Below are 14,608 nucleotides of genomic sequence, written 5' to 3' on the forward strand. Positions count from 1 at the left end.
AACATAGCTGCAATGTAGATGAAAAGAACAGGCAAACACTAAAACAAACAGTAAGTTTAAAAAAAAGTAAAGTTTGCTTAAAATCACGTTTTTGTTGACACAAGTGAAAGTCATGAGTATGCTCCAGACACATGACTGACAATACATCTTATGCATTCACTTCTATAGTATTCTTTTTCTACAATAGACGTGATTGGGGCTCATGATCTGTTTGCTTACAAACATTCCTCAAAAATGATGACAATTTGTATTTTTGAGTGAACTATCCCTTTAAGGTTTTTTATGGAACCACAGCCTGAAGAACCTTTCAACAACCTTTATTTTTAAGAATGCAAATAACAGGACTGGTAAATTATACCTTTTTTGAACAATGAGGGGCAAAGTGTTTCATTTCATAACCTGTGTGAAATGAACTGTGTCCGTTTCAAATGGATTTCATGCGCGTCCACGCGCTTAATCTTTAATGGCACATTAACGACTGAGAGGTGACGAGATGTGCTGCTCCTGTCTTTCAAACGAAAGCAGAAAACTATAAATAAGGATTAAATCCAGGATAATAGACAGGATTTAAAAGGCACTAGATCAGTAAGCCGGAGAATGGAGACTTCTCTATCTAAAGAGAAGTTCATCATCATACTTTGAAAAAATGTGTGGTCTTGTAACAGGGTGGGAAAAGATCAATGTCCACTCGTGTTAGTTCCTGACTGACACTGACGGATTGTTTTTTGGCTATCTTCGATTTAGATCGGCACTTCTCCATCCTTAGTTAGCGAACAACAATAGGCGTAATAGCAGTGGTGAATTCATGAATCGGTTATGAACATTCACGGTATTTATCGAGACAACGCTACAGTCAACAACTATAACGGAATAGCCATACACGATATCTTGACAAGCAAGTGATGTAAGTAACCTCTGACACAGGCTACTATCTTTTTTCTTTTGCTTTTTTCTTTTAGTTAATTATTCAACTTAAATGTATTTCTATTGCATCTTTCATTTAACATTGAATAGAAATAAGTGGATAAACAGAAATAAACGGACATTTATAAAATATAGGCTACTAAATTCACATGAAAAATACTGTAGACAACGTATTTAGTACTAAAATTCATACAATAGTGTTTTTGAACCTTATCAAAGTAATTATTAAAGTATATGCTACTACATTATTTTGCCTATTATCAATTCACTAAAGATAGAGCTTTTAAGGAATTATACAGTTATAGCTTATACTACAATTAACTAATGTTTGCTAGTTTAATGCTAAAGTATACTAAAGTATTTTTATGTGAGATGGTATTTTTGCAAAATTTTCATAGCGTTACTAACTGTAAAAATATTTGTCAGACGGATTGTATGCTTTTCAAAGTTTACAATAAAAACAGGTTGTATTTGCTACCCAACCCAGTCTCACAAAGTTTCGTGATATAGTCTTTTTTCGTGCTATTATCACGAATTTTCGCGGTTTTTCGTGATCGTATAACGAATTCCTGTTTTCGTGCGATTATCGGGTATTGGCTACCCAACTGCCTCTTCCCATTTCTAAACCATTGTCGCTTCGGTTCAGGGTTGGTGTTGGTGCTTGCATTAGAATGTCACTATACATTGGCTTATACTATTTTTTCTGATTTATTTTTTTATATGTCGCCTGGCGTTAGGGTTAGTGTTGGGTTTGGTTAGGGATGTCATTTTATGTAAATCTAACCCTAAACCGAAGAAACAATGGTAAGAAAATAGGACAAAACAGTTGAGTAACCAATACGTGATAATCACACGAAAACAGAAATTCGTTATACGATCACGAAAAATCGTGATAATAGTACGAAAACATTTTGTGAGACTAGCCTAATTATTATTTTTTTTAAATTATTGATTCTTTCTTATTTATTTTTAATGTTAAAATTAATTGTGAATTAATTAATGAATCCATTAAGAGTTTGTTTATAAAACATCCAGTTGTAAAATACTAATATAATATCCAGTGGGAAGAGAGTCATCACACTGAAAAAAAATATTTTTTATATAATAATTTACTCAATTTTTTAAGGTAAGTGGTTGCAATCAATTTATTTAAGCTACATTTAAACTAAAGTTTTTTATTGTATTTTAATTTACTAATTTTTTTGTTTAAATGTAGCTTTAAAAAATATATTGCAACCACTTAACTTAAAAAATGTAGTAAATTGTATGAATCATTTTTTTCAGTGCATCTTCCATGGTGCATATGTTGTGCTTTTCATTTATTTAAATCTGTAGTATAGAATTTGTGTTTTTATGAATAGTCTCTCTAGGATGTTTGCTAACTCACCTTGTGTCTGTATAATGTCTTTCATTTAACCCTTGATTGTGTAAAGGGGTAAAAAGTCAAAATAGCGTTCCACCCCCACCTGCCCTGGTGTGGTTAGACTGCAGGATGGACCCCTGGCAAACTCTGGTTTCAAGATGGTAAGTTCAGATTTATTGTATTGTATACTGAAAAAAATGATTCATTGAATTTAATACATTTTTTTAAGGTGGTTGCAATCAATTTATTTAAGCTACACTGTAAAAAAAATCCGTAGAAATTACAATGTTATTGCAGCTGGGTTGCCGGTAATTTATCGTAGATTTAAATGTATGTTATTTACTGGCAAGAGTTTGTTTAAAGTTAAATAAATTTTAAACATTAACAAGTCTTTATCTTTACAGAATAAAACTATACAATACCAGCCGCATGCAAAGCATTCTGGGAACCAGAAATCATCATCAACCTTTTTCTGTTTTTTGCTTCATATTTTGTTTCCCAGAATGTTTTGCTTGATGCTTTTTTTTAGTTTTACTATGTAAAGACAAAGACTTGTAAATGTTTAATGTTCATTTAACTTTGAACAAAATGTTGCCAGTAAAAAACATAAATTTAAATCTACGGTAAGTTACCGGCAACCCAGCTGCAATTTCTACGGAATTTTTTTACAGTGTACATTTAAACAAAAAAGATTAGTAAAGTAAAATATAATATAAACCTTTTGTTTAAATGAAGCTTAAATAAATTGATTGCAACCACTTACCTTAAAAAAATTATTAAATTCAATAAAATCATTTTTTTTCAGAACTTAATGATTAATGGTAATAATTATGCCATTATATAATTTATGTTACACTAACTGTTAAATTTTCATGATGCTAAACATTAACTGTCTGTCTGCTATCTGTTCATATCTCTTGTAGTTCTTCATGGTGGCAGATGCATACTCCGCACGCACTGAGAGCTTGTCTTTATGAAGTATATAAACCCCTGGTGCCACTTCTGCTTTGCATCGCTGCCCTGGTGGCTGTGATTCTGTACGCTCTTGCCGATAATCTACGCAGCTTTGTATCCAGGATCTTCCTTCCCCAGTATTATTACCCTTATGCAGTGCCACTTGCATTCATACAGGTATTTTGCCACTATATTAGTTACAGTACATGATCTTTAGTAAATGTTACAATCACCTTTCAAAAGTAAAGCTCAAAAGGATTTGGTCAAGTGTGCATGGTCAAGAATCTGGGTTTTTTTTAGGCTATGCTTAATAGAATGGGTTGAAAAACATTTTCAATAGTTTCAGCCCTGCATCTTTGTTCATCTGTGGAATGCAAACAAATGTTTTACTCACTAACCGAATCTTTCCAATACAACAAGGTACCATTAAAATAACAAAATAACTGAAAGTTACAACTGGAGCTATTGATTAAAAAGTACCATATTCTGTAAGTACCACAATTGTGATTAATAATAGACGTAACAAATTCTACACCCATAAACAAATGAAGAGTTTCATCTCGTTTTTTGGTTGTGCAGTCCAATTAATATCAATTGAACTGCAGGTGGTTTGTTTTGAATTAAACCTTCATAACTTAAAAAATACAGCTAAGTAGCACCATACAACAAAAAAAATAACATGATAACATAATAATAACCATGTTTTGACAAAAATGTAAAAAAAATGGATTTATCTCGTTTTGCAACGAAACTCTTCAAACAAGCTTTTTAAAAGGACTGGGCTGAAATATACAGTTTATTTGTGCCTTTGAGTGTTAATCAAGATACATCACTACAAGTTTATACCAAATGCACATTTATAGGATTTTTCACACCGCAGAGGCTAGGACTATCGTGCCATCATTTCCACAGATGAACAGGGAGTTATTTTCAGATTATTCATCAATTTTACATTCAATAGTATTCAGATTTGAACATTACCCATTCTAGGTTTACACATTTACACTGTGAAACCTGAAACCTGAATACGAAGGGTTAATGATTAACTCGGGGTAAACTATGAACAGTCTGATGAAACAAGTTAACTCGGATTAAGAGTAACAGCCTTAATGACTAAATACTTCATGAATGTGCATTGGTTTTCAGGGTGTATACATCAAATCATCATCCGTTATAAGTACAGATTTGTATGTGCTATTTAAAATGCAAACTGTGCATCTCTCAGGTGAATCATCAGGTGTGTCACGTCATTGTTGGACTGGTGCCATAAACTCGAGTCATTTATTATTTGTTTGTCTGCATGTAATAACTGGCTATATATTTGTGACATATGGGGCCGGTTTTACAGACCGGCTTAAAGTCCCAGTAATGTTTTACGGTTCGTTTATAAAAGCTTAACTAAAGCCCTATTTGGACCGGATTAGTTGCATGGAGAGCTGGGGTAAAGGAATTATTACCATAGCTTCTCTGTGATTTATTCTAGTCTGAATGTGCCACATTGATAATCATTACGTACAATGTTAGTAAAGATTACTGCGACTTTTAACATCTGTAAAAAGGTTTGGGAAAATATACCAGCTCTAAATATATAATTTACTGTAATATTCTGAGGTTTTTCAAATAGGCACTTAAAGAAGCATTCAGTTTCATATACTTCATGTATGCATATTTGTGTTATATACACTCACCTAAAGGATTATTAGGAACACCTGTTCAATTTCTCTTTAATGCAATTATATAATCAACTAATCACATGGCAGTTGCTTCAATGCATTTAAGGGTGTGGTCCTGGTCAAGACAATCTCCTGAATTCCAAACTGAATGTCAGAATGGGAAAGAAAGGTGATTTAAGCAATTTTGAGGGTGGCATGGTTGTTGGTGCCAGACGGGCCGGTCTGAGTATTTCACAATCTGCTCAGTTACTGGGATTTTTACGCACAACCATTTCTAGGGCTTACAAAGAATGGTGTGAAAAGGGAAAAACATCCAGTATGCAGCAGTCAGGTGGGCGAAAAAGCCTTGTTGATGCTAGAGGTCAGAGGAGAATGGGCCGACTGATTCAAGCTGATAGAAGAGCAACTTTGACTGAAATAACCACTTGTTACAACTGAGGTATGCAGAAAAACACACACAACCTTGAGGTGGATGGGCTACAACAGCATAAGACCCCACCGGGTACCACTCATCTCCACTACATCTCCACTCCAGGAAAAAGAGGCTACAATTTGCACAAGCTCACCAAAATTGAACAGTTGAAGACTGGAAAAATGTTGCCTGGTCTGATGAGTGTCAATTTCTGTTGAGACATTCAGATGGTAGAGTCAGAATTTGGCGTAAACAGAATAAGAACATGGATCCTTCATGTCTTGTTACCACTGTGCAGGCTAGTGGTGGTGGTGTAAGGGTGTGGGGGATGTTTTCTTGGCACACTTTAGGCCTCTTAATGCCATTTGGGCATCGTTTAAATGCCACGGCCTACCTGAGCATTGTTTCTGACCATGTCCATCCCAGCAGGAGAATGCACCATGTCACAAAGCTTGAATCATTTCAAATTGGTTTCTTGACAATGAGTACACTGTACTAAAATGGCCCCCACAGTCACCAGATCTCAACCCAAAAGAGCATCTCCACTAATAAGCTGGTGTGTGGTGGGCGTTCTGGCGCAATATGCTGCCGTCGCATTATCCAGGTGGATGCTGCACATTGGTGGTGGTTGAGGAGATTCCCCCATTCATATGTAAAGCGCTTTGAGTACTGAGAAAAGCGCTATATAAATATAAGCAATTATTATTATTATCTTTGGGATGTGGTGGAACGCGAGCTTTGTGCCCTGGATGTGCATCCCACAAATCTCCATCAACTGCAAGATGCTATCCTATCAATATGGGCCAACATTTCTAAAGAATGCTTTCAGCACCTTGTTGAATCAATGCCACGTAGAATTAAGGCAGTTCTGAAGGCGAACGGGGATCAAACACAGTATTAGTATGGTGTTCCTAATAATCCTTTAGGTGAGTGTATACAGTCCTATGCAAAAGTTTGGGCACCCCTGGCGGTTTCCATGGTTTTCATTTATAAATATTTGGGTGTTTGGATCAGCAATTTCATTTTGATTAATCAAAAAGAGGCTGTTATTTCTGCTAAAGGAGGCTTTACTAAATATTTATGTGATTTTTCTGTTGAGGTGCCCAAATTTATGCACCTATCTAATTTCGTTTTGATGCATATTGCACATTTTTTGTTACTCTAATAAACCTTATTTCACTACTGAAATATAACTGCGTCCTTCAGTTATGTGAGAGATCAAAATGAAATCCAAACACCCAAATATTTATAAATGAAAATCATGGAAATTGTCAGGGGTGCCCAAACTTTTGCATACGACTGTAGGTTCCAAACATTTCATAATTACATATGTCCATACAATAGTCATATGTTATGTTACGTGTGATATCAGAAAGCAACGTAAAGTGACGATAGCATGGTGAAGACGATCCTCTCACTTTGTCAGATTTCTAATCTTGGTTAAATTGGCAATTAATATTACAGACGTTGTACGTTTTAAATAATGTAAATTCCAAAAAACAACAGCGATATCCACAACAATAAGGTAGAGAAGTGAATGTCTTCAGGAGACTTAATATGACACAAGTTATGTGTTCATTTAACACTTTTTGGGTCATTTTAAAGGTGCAAGGTTGGTAGTGGTAAGGTTAGAAAATTGCAACCAACGTTTCAGTCCACCATTCACCAAAATGCATAGAGAAGCTATGGTAGCCACCACCGGACAACCACGTCATCGTTTGAGACAACTTAGTAAAAAACTTGTCCGTTAAGGGCTTCTGTAGAAACAAAATGGCGACTTCCATGTAAGGGGACCCTCTGTGTATGTAGATAAAAATGTTTCATTCTAAGGTAATAAAAACATAACAGTTCATTATGAAAGGTTTTTATACACCACTGATAATATAGTTATGTATTTTATATTGCATTTCTGTCAAGAGAGCGTTATAAAAGTTACACACTGCACCTTTAAAGCTTTAAGGTTTTTTATATTAGGCACCAAGGTGGAGAACATCCACTCCTATTTATTTTTAAAAAATCTGTTTGGGTTTTGAAGAACAATACAAGTAATTTGGCCATCAAACATCACAAGGGTCAGTAAATAATGACAAAGGTTTATTTTTGGGGTGTACTATTCCAACATGTTTGTGAAACAAAGCCATAATATGGATACATCAAGATATGCATATCTAATGCAATAAACTTTACATGTGGCTGCTAGAACACCGAAGTAAGCTGACAGGGAACCGACACTTTGATATAGTCACATCCTAGTAAAGAGAAAAAAAAAAAGCTTTATTTGCTAGCTGATTATACTTGTCTTGACATTGTGTTTGTTGATATTTCGTGCAAACAAAGTGTTGTGACCACAATGGGGTAGTTTCCTAGACAGAGATTAGACTAGTCTTTAAAATATATTTAAGAGCTGTCCAAACTGAAAACAACTTGCACTGACATATACATCAGTGCTCTTTGTTGTGCCTCAAAATGCACACAAGTAACGTATTTAGTAAGGCATGTTTGTTAAAGTTATATTTCCTAATTAAACTAAGGCCTAGTCCTGGTTTAAGCTAATCGCTGTCTGGGAAACCGCCCCCATATGTTTAAAGGGATGCTATACAGCAGACTGCATAAGTTCATGATTGTTAGTTACTGTTTAGCATTTTTACGATTCACTTTCACAGATTAAATAGACTTGCCATGTGACAAACGACTTTATACAAGTTTCATGTAGTCTCTAAATGAATATAAGGAACTGTTTCTATGATTCTTTAAGAAAACTTTTGTTTTACAAATTAAGTATGTCTGGTGTAACTGCAGGACAAATACTATCAGCGCATGCTATTTTTATAGTTCCCTTCAAAGTGGGCTATAAGTCTTTCTTAAGCACACACGATTATATTTCTCCAGGTTTTATGATACTGCATGGCAAGTGATAACCTCCAATGATAATTTAGGTTAATTGAACTTCATGATGTGGTTTTAATTTCTGCTGATTATTAATACTGTACATGATTTTTCAGGTATGTCTAAATCTCCTGGCATTGCTAGCCTTGCATGGTGTGGGTCTGATTCGCCTTAAGCCTTTCTCCCTGAGGCTGTCTGAGCGTTTGTTTGTACCTGCCATCTGTGGGGCTGTCCAGTGTGCTTTGGACATATGGGCTGAAGCAAGTGCCCACTCTGGTCTGTACTCGCTCACCGCCCGATTCCTCCCATTGGTCATTGTGATCCTAGGTCACCTGTTTGCACTGAATCTACCTGGTTCAATCCACATCTCCTGCCTTCTGACAGCTGTCACGGTCGCCTCTGTCAGTGTCACAGGTATGAAAACGGATAATAATAATCATAATAGAGGAACAGTAGAGGGGAACAGAGTAGGGACGACATCTTTTTTAAGTAAAATTGTAACTACTTTTATACTGTTTCCCAGAAGTTAATATTCTTTTACACAAATTTGGCTTCAGAAGACCTATGGTGTCCATGATCTCTGAAAGCCAATGTTGACATTTGAGATCACCTAAACAAACACGCCCCTACCCCAATAGAATCTGGACCTTCTTTTGATAGACCCGCCCTACACATATGCAACCCAGGCAACAATGTTGTTTAGTAGACACGCCCCTACTGCTCCCTTTTCCAAAGCGTTTTTCAGATATCGTGCACTCCGCCTTTAAAAGAGTGTACTGAAAAGGTACATACTGGTACCAAATGCATACATAACTGTACCAAAATTTTGACCATTTTGAAAGGGTTCTGCCCCAGTGACAACTTTTGTACATTTCTCAGAGACTGTTGATACTTTTAATCTGGTTGGAGCTTGACTGCCCAGTCCTCATTAATTTACTTTATATTCTCCGGATAATAAGTGGACCACAAAACCATCAAAAAAGTCATAAGGGTCAGTTTTTCTGAAATGTATACATCGTTTAAAGGCTGTATATATAGACCTTTTGCGAGTCGACGTCACCGTTACGTCACGCGCGCAATGTGGTGGCAGAAAAACAGTGGAAATGAATGATACAGAGTGAAACGAACAATATAACTCACTACAAAATGTCTTGTTGTGCTGTCGAGTGTCAGAATAGGAATGCCAAAATAGATGACCTTCATTTTTATAGTATACCGTCGTCGAAGACACCATTTGAAGATAAACGTAGGTGTTTATGGTTGCAATAGCCCTCAAACGGACAGACTGGAGTGATGAAATCATTTGGAAATCTTTTAATAATTTGAATAGAAAATAATTAGATATCCGGTGTTCTGTCGAAGTCTGATCCCTCTATGTGTTTCTTATAGCGTTTTTATCACGTTACATTTTTAATTTATTTAGAAAGATTAAAGATTTGAATGAGTTCACAATATCAATAATATTACCATTTATTAAAGTTTTCATATTTTTTTTCGTTTTCTATTACTTCTTTTTACCTTATATCTTATGTCTTCTTCCTGTTTGTTCTAAATTATGACGTTTACTAATAAATATATAAATATAGCACACACACACACGATGTAAAGTGTTAATATATAAACAGGCCTATACAAATTAATTTGTATAAACATAATAGATTTAGAACAACATAGGCTAAAAATATAAGGAAGGAATTGAAAAAAATATATTATACAGAATACATAATAGTATTGCTCTTATAAGTACTTAAGCGATTCATACTGTAAAAATAATTGATTTACCAATAAAGAACAATACATATACATTACATACATGCACACATATCAGTAGCCAAGCCATTTAAACGTTTAATTTATTTAAAAAATAAACCTAACTTGGTGAAAACGTTATAAAAAAACATTACACTTAAGAGAAATATAGGGGAAACAGACTTCTACAGAACACCAGATCCATAAAAAAAATCACAGTTTAACGCTAAAACACTTCACACCGTATTGCGGAGCTGTCACTTTCTGCCACCAGTTGGGCTCCACCCACAAAAAAAGTAATATCGTTTGCAAACACGCAAAAGGTCTATAAGACGTTATATATTGAAGTATGTTTTTTAGGATAGGACAATATTTGAAAATCTGGAATCTGAGGGTGAAAAAAATAATCTAAATATCGAGAAAATCGTCTTTAAAGTTGTTCAAATGAAGTCCTTAGCAACACATATTACTAGTAATAATTTTGCACAATAATTTGATATATTATTGTAGAAAATGTACAACATATCTACATAAAACATGATCTTTACTTAATCAATAATTTTGACCCATACAATGTTGTCTATTGCTACAAATTTAGGGAAAGCGGGACTCATCCTAATGTTTTTTGGTTTTGGCTCAATCATTAAAAAATATTTGAGTTTGATTAAATATATTTTTACACAAGCAACACACACATCTCTGCTATAAATGACCATTTGAAATTTGTTTCTATTACTTACCATTCTTGGACAATTAAACCAAACATGACAGAAGTGCAAACGTTACAACTTACCCCGTAGGTGGGGTTAATTGTAACAGGAGGGGGTTAGTTGTAACACTTGCTAAAAATTAAGTTTGCAGGCAAAAATTACAATACTATTTTGTCTATATACTTAAAGTGGATATTGTTTATATATCTGTCTATAATAGACAGGTGTCTACACTATTCATCCCTCATCTAACCACAGTTCAATTATAAATGGATACAAATGTCTAAATATGTGAGAAAAAGCAGCACAATTATGACAAAAAACAACATTTTTATAATTTTCAAATTCTGAGATAATGAAAATCAAAGTCTGATTTTAGCCATTAATTTCACTATGATTTTAATATTTGACGTGAACTTATTCAATCAATATTAAAGATATAAACAAAAATATATTTTGACACAATTTTTGATAAGACAGGCAATTAATTTTGTTGGCAGCCAGCAATCATTAGCGTGTAGCCTACTTAAAACAACGGCAAGAATTACACTAATGTTAGCTGTTTTCATATAGTTAGTGCCGAAGGGTTAGTTGTAACAGCGTTGTAACAGCGTTACAACTAACCCCGCTGGGTGAAAATATTTTTAAGCCTACCAAAAAAGTTGCCAAGAGCTGCAGACATATTTTAAAATGATGCTATGTTTCAGTCAACAAGACATAGATTAAGATGACATAACATTGGATTTGGTATCTTGCACACCCAACTTAGAAACCGGAAAAAAAACATGAGATGAAAAAAATTACTTATATGCCACCAAAACACTCTTTCATCAATAACTCTATGGAAAAACATTATCCATTTCCATAAATTCGCGAGAGATCGTCTTTTGGCAGCGTGAAAATAACACCTGAAAAACAAATCGCTCAACCCTATGCAACAATGTAAATGGTTAGTGTTACAACTAACCCTGCGTTAGTTTGTGCCCCGCGCACCCCTACTGGTTTTGTGGTCCAGTGTCACATATAGGTCTTTATCTTTTGTATGACATGAGTGTAAATGACAAAATTCTATTCCTGTATGTTTCCCTGTTTTTCAGCATTTCAAGGACTGCATACGATGGAGCCGCTGGAATACGTCTACTCTCCCCTCAGCCTGATCCTCCACAGCCTGTCTCTTGTGTGGCTAGCTAAAGTCTCCCAAACGGAGCGAGGTGATGCCTCAACCTTTGACCTTTACTACAATCTAACAGTTACACGCATCCTTTTATTAGGGTTCCTATGTTTTATACACCCTGATGGCCCGAAAGCACTGACTGACGGCAGCTGGCACAGTCTCCTGTTTTATGGATACATGCTTGGAATGTTGCTGTTGGGTGCTGTGCAACTTCTCTTTGTGAATATGACAGCTCTGTATTTTTCTGCTTTGCCGGCAGCTGTGCTGCATGCAACCAGAGGACTAGTTTTGCCCCTCTTGAACGTATTATAGGAAATGCTGAGCAATCAGTGTACAACATTACAAACCTATGTAGAGGCAACATTGAAGGGTGACCATCCAAAGGACTGCTATATCATTCATACAACAACAGTATTAAGACTGAACTCGAAAGATTATGGCAGAGCTAATATGTGACTTCTTTGTTGGCTTGCACTGAAATCTATCAAACTTTATTTGCATTGTGGTGTTATTTTCATTACAGCTAGGCTTAATTTTTTCAATTATCACTAGGTAATGCAAAAATATTTATACATTATTGTAGAATATGTTATACTGTTTTATATTGATGCTGCTTGTAATAAAAAAAAACGAATTATAGAAGTCAAATTGGTAAAACTTTACTTGAAAGGGTGTCCATAAGACACGTGTCATGAACATGAAGGAGAGTTTGGGCACATTTATGACAATTGTCGTTGGGTGTCATTGGTTCAATTATGTCTTTTTTAATGCAAGGATACCATTGTTTGAATTGTCTTTGTTATGACAACTTGTCATAAACTAATAAATCATAACTTGTCATAAATCCGTCATAAACATGACACAGCAGAATGATCATCACTTTAACATAACATAACATTAAACTGTCATTTAAATGTCAATAAGTGTAAATACTGTTAAATAATTTATAATACCTTAACAATGCAACAGACACGTCAAAAGATTATACTTAACTTTATGTATATGCACAATACATAAAAAACTAACAACTAACAGAACTTGTTTTTCCTCACACAGTAGGTTCTGAAATATTCTGACATAGAAGAAAAAACGAACTTAACATTTGATCAATTTAATTTAATTAAATTAACTTTGCAGCAATATGGATCCAACGCTGCATGGCTTAACCCATTATTGTACTGTTTTCATTTAATTTTATGTGAATCGGTCTCCAAATGCAATAAAATACAATTTTATCAATTTTAATTATTATTACTGAATGATTAATTTTTTTTGTTAAACACATGGAGAAAAATTAAAAAACATTATGCACTGAAGAATTTTCATTGCGCCTTTATAAATCTATTTGACAGAGTATTATCACTTAATGACATTTTAATGACAGATTATAATTGTACCACATAGTGGAGGTCAAGAAAAACATTCATGACGCTGTTATAAAACTATTTGACAGACTATTAACACTTAATGACATTTTAATGACAGATTATAATTGTACCACATAATTGAGGTCAAGAAAAATATTCATGATGCTGTTATAAAACTATTTGACAGAGTATTAACACTTAATGACAGATTATATTTGTACCACTGTAGTTGAGGTCAAGAAAAATATTCATGACGCTGTTAAAAAAACTATTTGACAGAGTATTAACACCTAATGACATGTTAATGACAAATTATATTTGTATCACTGGTAAAAAGTGGTCAGTTATGTTGTCTTTGTAATGTCAAGTTGTCATGATAAAGACATCTCAAACAATGTCATCTTTGTATTGGAGATGACATAATTGAACGAATGACACTTAATGACAGTTGTCATAGGCCTGCATAAAATCTCCTTCATGTTCATAGCACGTGTCATGTCATGATTATGAATGTGTCATGTCAGTCTTATGAACACCCCTTCAAGTAAAGTGTTACCGTAAAATTTTCTTTACTATAGTACAGTATGACAATCCTCACGTACAAACAAACTGACAAGTGAAAACATCTGAAAACATATTTTTTGGGGAGGGGGTATGGTTAATTGTCTTGTTTAGTGTGTGTGTGTGTGTGTATATATATATATATATGAAAGCAATGCCACAATGCAAGAAAATCTTAATTTTCTTTGAAAAAATAAGTCTTTAAGTTGTATTTATTTTTTGGGTGAAGTATGACCCTGGCCTGTTCTCAACTACGCTTCGTGAAATTCACCCGAGTACCTCATTGTATGGTAAGACATTCATCTTACACTATTTAAAAACATGACTTCTATTCAAGGTTAAAAATATTAAGACTACTAAGTTATACTGTAGCAGTTATTTAAGAGAAAACCTGTGAGTCATTATTCAATAAGCTCCTAACATGCAATAGCAAATTACAGTATTATTGTTATGTAGCAAATAAAATATATTGATGAGGTTTTCTAATTATTAAATCACATTCTCAACTGTTTCCAGTGTCTTTTCTATGTTCTATTGTTTGTTACTATGTAAAGTGTTATTTTATTTCCATTAGATTAAATATGTGTAGTTGCCAGATGCAGTCAACCAGTGCATTTAAGCTATTCATTTTAACAGCACATGCAGTTCAATACATGACTTTGCCGTTGCCAACAACAAGAGGTTAATAAAGTTTACCAGCAGCAGAGCACCGGTCAAGCTTTTTGCAATCATGTGTTACTGATTTGTCTGTATCCACTTGGTTAATGTTACACAGAGGAGGAATTCACTTACTTCAACAGTCAGCAGTTAAGCAGAGTAAACCTTTCACTTTGTT

General features: G+C 34.4%; 1 protein-coding gene and 1 long non-coding RNA gene across 2 annotated transcripts in view; both read left to right on the forward strand.

Moving 5' to 3' along the window:
* The window catches only part of LOC141365238 (uncharacterized), a 125,598-nt gene extending 111,314 nt beyond the window's left edge, over positions 1–14,284 (forward strand). Inside the window, exon 2 of the long non-coding RNA XR_012370414.1 lies at positions 13,447–14,284. This is a non-coding gene — a long non-coding RNA (uncharacterized lncRNA). The remainder of the gene's footprint in view (positions 1–13,446) is intronic.
* LOC129417412 (uncharacterized) lies at positions 424–14,284 on the forward strand. Its single transcript, XM_055172071.2, has 5 exons — positions 424–904; positions 2,358–2,448; positions 3,211–3,418; positions 8,329–8,626; positions 11,769–14,284. The coding sequence occupies exons 2-5, from the start codon at positions 2,417–2,419 to the stop codon at positions 12,155–12,157; spliced, it is 927 nt and encodes a 308-aa protein (XP_055028046.2). The 5' UTR covers positions 424–904; positions 2,358–2,416; the 3' UTR covers positions 12,158–14,284.
* Positions 14,285–14,608: the final 324 nt, after the last annotated feature.

Source organism: Misgurnus anguillicaudatus, chromosome 7 (genome assembly GCF_027580225.2).
Source record: "Misgurnus anguillicaudatus chromosome 7, ASM2758022v2, whole genome shotgun sequence".
Classification (NCBI taxonomy): Eukaryota; Metazoa; Chordata; class Actinopteri; order Cypriniformes; family Cobitidae; genus Misgurnus; species Misgurnus anguillicaudatus.

Bases quoted from the DNA above. Each gene is read 5' to 3' on its own strand.
- LOC129417412 (XM_055172071.2), top strand. From the start codon at position 2,417: ATGGACCCCTGGCAAACTCTGGTTTCAAGATG. The intron at 2,449-3,210 runs GTAAGTTCAGAT...TATCTCTTGTAG, and splicing joins CAAACTCTGGTTTCAAGATG to TTCTTCATGGTGGCAGATGC. The intron at 8,627-11,768 runs GTATGAAAACGG...CCTGTTTTTCAG, and splicing joins CGCCTCTGTCAGTGTCACAG to CATTTCAAGGACTGCATACG.